The 5,025-nt window shown below is 40.5% G+C and overlaps 1 protein-coding gene across 3 annotated transcripts in view; it reads left to right on the top strand.

Moving 5' to 3' along the window:
* Positions 1-5,025, top strand: part of CDH8 (cadherin 8) — a 382,227-nt gene that overhangs the window by 223,553 nt on the left and 153,649 nt on the right. For all 3 annotated transcript variants that reach the window (XM_028478220.1, XM_028478221.1, XM_028478223.1), the window contains one exon: positions 3,112-3,299. In XM_028478220.1, the coding sequence (XP_028334021.1) occupies positions 3,112-3,299 (188 nt within the window). The remainder of the gene's footprint in view (positions 1-3,111; positions 3,300-5,025) is intronic.

Below are 5,025 nucleotides of genomic sequence, written 5' to 3'. Positions count from 1 at the left end.
GACAAAGGATTAATCGCCAAAATTTACAAGCAGCTCATGCAGCTCAATATCAAAAAAACAACCCAATCCAAAAATGGGCAGAAGACCTATAGACATTTCTCCAAAGAAGATATACAGATTGCCAACAAACACATGAAAGAATGCTCAACATCACGAATCATTAGAGAAATACAAATCAAAACTACAATGAGATATCACCTCACACCAGTCAGAATGGCCATCATCAAAATATCTACAAACAATGAATGCTGGAGAAGGTGTGGAGAAAAGGGAACCCTCTTGCACTCTTGGTGGGAATGTAAATTTATACAGCCATTATGGAGAGCAGTATGGAGGTTCCTTAAACAACTAAAAATAGAACTACCATACAACCCAGCAATCCCACTCCTGGGCATATACCCTGAGAAAACCATAATTCCAAAAGAGTCATGTTCCACAATGTTCAGTGCAGCTCTGTTTACAATAGCCGGGACATGGAAGCAGCCTAAGTTTCCACTGACAGATGAATGGATAAAGAAGATGTGGCACATATATACAATTGAATATTACTCGGAATATTACTCATCCATAAAAAGAAACAAAATTGAGTTAATTGTAGTGAGGTGGATGGACCTAGAGTCTGTCATGCTGAGTGAAGTAAGTCAGAAAGAGAAAGACAAATATCGTATGCTAACACATATATATGGAATCTAAAAAAAATAAAAATGGTCATGAAGAACCGACGGGGTGGACGGGATAAAGACGCAAACCTACTAGAGAATGGGCTCGAGGACACGGGGAGGGGGCAGGGTAAGCTGGGACAAAGTGAGAGAGTGGCATGGACATATATACACAACCAAATGTAAAACAGATCGCTCGTGGAAAGCAACCACATAGCACAGGGAGATCAGCTTGGTTCTTTGTGACCACATAGATGCGTTCGAGGGAGGGAGACGCAAGTGGGAAGAGATATGGGGATATATGTATATGTATAGCTGATTCGCTTTGTTATAAAGCAGAAACTAACACATCATTGTAAAGCAATTATACTCCAATAAAGATGTTAAAAAAGTTTCTTTTTTTTAAAAAGAATTTTAGAATTTTCACATCTGGCCATTCATAAATCAGACAACAATGCAACCCTTTTAAACCAAATGATTGAAATAAAAAACGCCGTCTCTTGCATCCTTCCCCTGACTCTTGTTTTCTTTTCAGTTGCCATCATAGTTAATGTGCTAACATGCAACTCCTCTTTCTCAGAAAATGATTGTTTCAATTGAGTGGTAGCGGATAATTTTCAAGTGTTCCCTTTCTTAGAGGTAATATCAATTAACTATGATCCCACTGAAAGGGATGATGAGAGTAGGAAGAATAAAAGTGGATAAAGAAACGTTTCATTGGCTTGGTTTTCCAAGGCTTCCTGATGCAGGGTTGGTAGCAAGGTGAGCCCTTTGCTGCCTTATTATTTAATAGCATACCTCAAGGAATCATCTGAAAACTTTACCTGAAATATAAAGTTGGAAGGAAATGGAATCATTACACCAATTATGAGGGTATTGGGAGACTTGTGCTAGACCGATGATTTTTTGGTGCCTTCCTTACGGCAAAACCGTTTGGAAAACATTTTTGTTCCCAGGTCACATAATATTATGATTTCAAGACACTTTAACTTCATCATTACATAAAAGTGTGTTAGTTCTAGAAGAAAACCTCGCCCATCATCTAAAGTAATCTTGTTATACTGGGTAAAATGAGCCTTAGTTTATCCAAGGGACTCAGTAATTGAGTTCAAACTCGAATTAGGTAATGTTCTCCAGATATAATTTTTCCTTTTCGGTTTATGTTTCATTGAATGTTTATTTTCCCTTGTTCTTGTTGCAATGGGACTACAACTTCCTGGCTGTCTGGGTTTGGGTTCCCTGGAAACAGGCACTGAGACAAGGATTTGATTATTAGTAGTTTATCTTGGAGATGATCCCAAGAAACGCCAGCAGGGAAGTGAGAATTGTGAGTGAGAGGAGGTGGAGAGCTGACAGTGTGCGTTATCAAGCCAGTGATGACTGGGGTGACTGGAGCTTCATTCCACTGGGCAAACTCTGGAGAATTGTAAATAAACAAACGAAAGGACCAGCCTAAGATTATCCTGCCAGAGAGGGTGAGGAGCCTGGAATTTTATATACTATGTTGTGTGAGCCTTTGAGGGCTGCTTCTCTGGAGGTGTTAATTTTCTAATAGTTGTGGACTGACAGGCAATGGACAAAACGGGTTCTGAAGTCCAGAGGAAACCCTCAGCAAAGAAATGCAAGAGTTGGCAGTTGGCTGTAAGGCAGGTGTGACTGAAGTGATAATGGCCAGGGGTTACGGGGTTGGGGTACCGGCAACTTCCCCTACACCAATGAAAGTGAGTGACACCAATACAACAGCCAAAGTGATCTGAATAAAAATGGGACTAATATCATTAATTAGACACGTTTTCCTGCCCCCACAGGAGAAGCCATATACACTGTAACTGTATTTTGCCTAGAGAGTTTTGAAGGTAGGATTTTTGGTCTTCAGAGCAAGGAGAATTTTAGTAACAAGAGGAGTGTTTCATGTGTCTGAACAGCTTGCTGCAGGGCACAGCAGAAGCTTGGTAATTGGATTTTATCAAAAATGGTCTACAAGTCTGTAAATATAAAGGTAACTTCAAAAGTGACTTTCAGTGTGTTACACATTGCATCTATCTGTGCTGAAATTAGCTTAATATTTTATGTTGGGCAACAATGAATATCCCCAAGGGGCAGCCAATGTGATTATATAGCAAATTGGAAAGAACATTCACATAGACTCACTAATATCCTGCTATAACTCTGCTTCAAATATGTACTTGGTAAACATATGGTTGAATAAGTCCCATAACTCCGAAGAGTTTCAAAGAGAGATCATTGCTTCTTCTGGGAACATTTGTCTCTGGCTCATTTAAAAGACTGTACATTCCACAGTGTAAAGGATGTTTTTGTCTTTCCCATCACTGTATTGGTAGTATCTATACAGAAGTAGCCAGAGCAAAAGAGGTGCCCAATACATATTTGTTAGATGAATGAATGAAGAATTGAATATGTGCAGTGCTCAGTGTCTCTCCTCTTTCCTAAGGTCTGTATCACTTCTCGGTACCAGAAGATGTGGTTCTTGGCACTGCCATAGGGAGGGTGAAGGCCAATGATCAGGATATTGGTGAAAATGCACAGTCGTCATATGACATCATTGATGGAGATGGAACAGCACTCTTTGAAATCACTTCTGATGCCCAGGCCCAGGATGGCATTATAAGACTGAGAAAGGTAAGCTCAGGAAGGTTTTGTTCATCTTCAGAATATCTCTTTGAAACTTGAATGTTGAAGGTGGTAGGGGTTGGGTGGGCTTCCTGACATAATCTTACAACTGGAGGAGGTTTGCCTTCTTGAGCTGCACAAAAGTGAGTGCTTTTTGCACATCCTATCTTCTAGTCCTACTTTATATTTCAGCTAAACCTCGGTAAACAGTGACCATGGTGGTGCTAGCCTCTCATCTCACCCATCATTTCTTTCCTCTCTTTGTTTCAGTGTTTTTCCATGAGCTGCAGGAACTTGCTCAGTTAGTGACGATGGTGGTGCTAGCCTCTCATCTCACCCATCATTTCTTTCCTCTCTTTGTTTCAGTGTTTTTCCATGAGCTGCAGGAACTTGCTCAGTTCTTGTCCAGAGCATCCATCTATGTAGGAAAGCCAACACTCTGAAGGCAACCTTTAAGCAATGAGGGACAAAAATTGGTGGACAGTTCCTATTCACTGAAGAAATTATTGTGAGGCATATTGTTTACGATTCCTTAGAGGATTTTCAGTGGGAATAATCCTCATAAGCCCATAGAGGTGGCAAGTTCAATGGCTTTTCATCCTTTTCTATAGAACGCTCCCCATTTCTAATCTCCTGCTTCCTAGAATATCTCTGCAAAATGCATTCAAGTTTCTTGTGTCTTCACTGCAGGCTCTGCTTTTAGGGAAACTCAAAGACAGACAAAGTAGTCAGCTTCAGTTATTCTGGCTAGTTCTGGCACTGGAAGGACAAGGCCCACCCTGCTATCATTAGATACTCCTAACTGTGATCAAATGACCAAGCAGTGTGGTCAATGAAGCTCATCTTTGCTTTTTTCCTGGGTGTGGGGCTACCATTGGAGAAAGAAACATCTCCATAAATAGTACAAAGAATATATGGCTTTTTAAAAATTGGAGTATAATTGCTTTACAATGTTGTGTTAGTTTCTGCCACGAAGTGAAGTGAATCAGCCATATGCATACACATATCCCCTCCCTCTTAGACCTCCCTCCCCGCCTCCATCCCACCCAACTAGGCCATCACATAGCACCAAGCTCAGCTCCCTGTGCTATACAGCAGGTTCCCACTAGCTATCTATTTTACACATGGTAGTGTATTTATGTCAAACCTAATCTCCCAATTCATCCTCCCCTTCCCTTCCCCTCCATGTCCACACGTCCATTCTCTATGTCTGCCTTTCTATTCCTGCCCTGCAAATGGTTCATCTGTACCATTTTTCTAGATTCCACATATATGAGTTAATATACGATATTTGTTTTTCTCTTTCTGACTTACTTCACTCTGTATGACAGACTCTATGTCCATCCACATCTCTACGAATGACCCAATTTCATTTCTTTTTGTGGCTGAATAATATTCCATTACATATATGTACCACATCTTCTTTATCCATTCAGATGTCGATGGACATTTAGGTTGTTTCCATGACCTGGCTATTATAAATAGTACTGCAATGAACATTGGGGTACATGTGTCTTTTGGACACATGTCCAAAATATGGTATATGCCCAGTAGTGGGATTCCTGGGTCATATAGTAGTTCTATTTTCAGTTTTTTAAGGAACCTTCATACTGTTCTCCACAGTGGCTGTATCAATTTACATTGCCACCAACAGTGCAAGAGGGTTCCATTTTCTCCACACCCTCTCCAACATTTGTTGTTTGTAGATTTTCTGATGATGGCCATTCTGACTTGT

The sequence above is a fragment of the Physeter macrocephalus genome, chromosome 17, assembly GCF_002837175.3.
Source record: "Physeter macrocephalus isolate SW-GA chromosome 17, ASM283717v5, whole genome shotgun sequence".
In the NCBI taxonomy this organism is placed as follows: domain Eukaryota; kingdom Metazoa; phylum Chordata; class Mammalia; order Artiodactyla; family Physeteridae; genus Physeter; species Physeter macrocephalus.
Note: the sequence above shows the minus strand (reverse complement) of the source record. Positions and strands in the feature narration are given on the sequence as shown.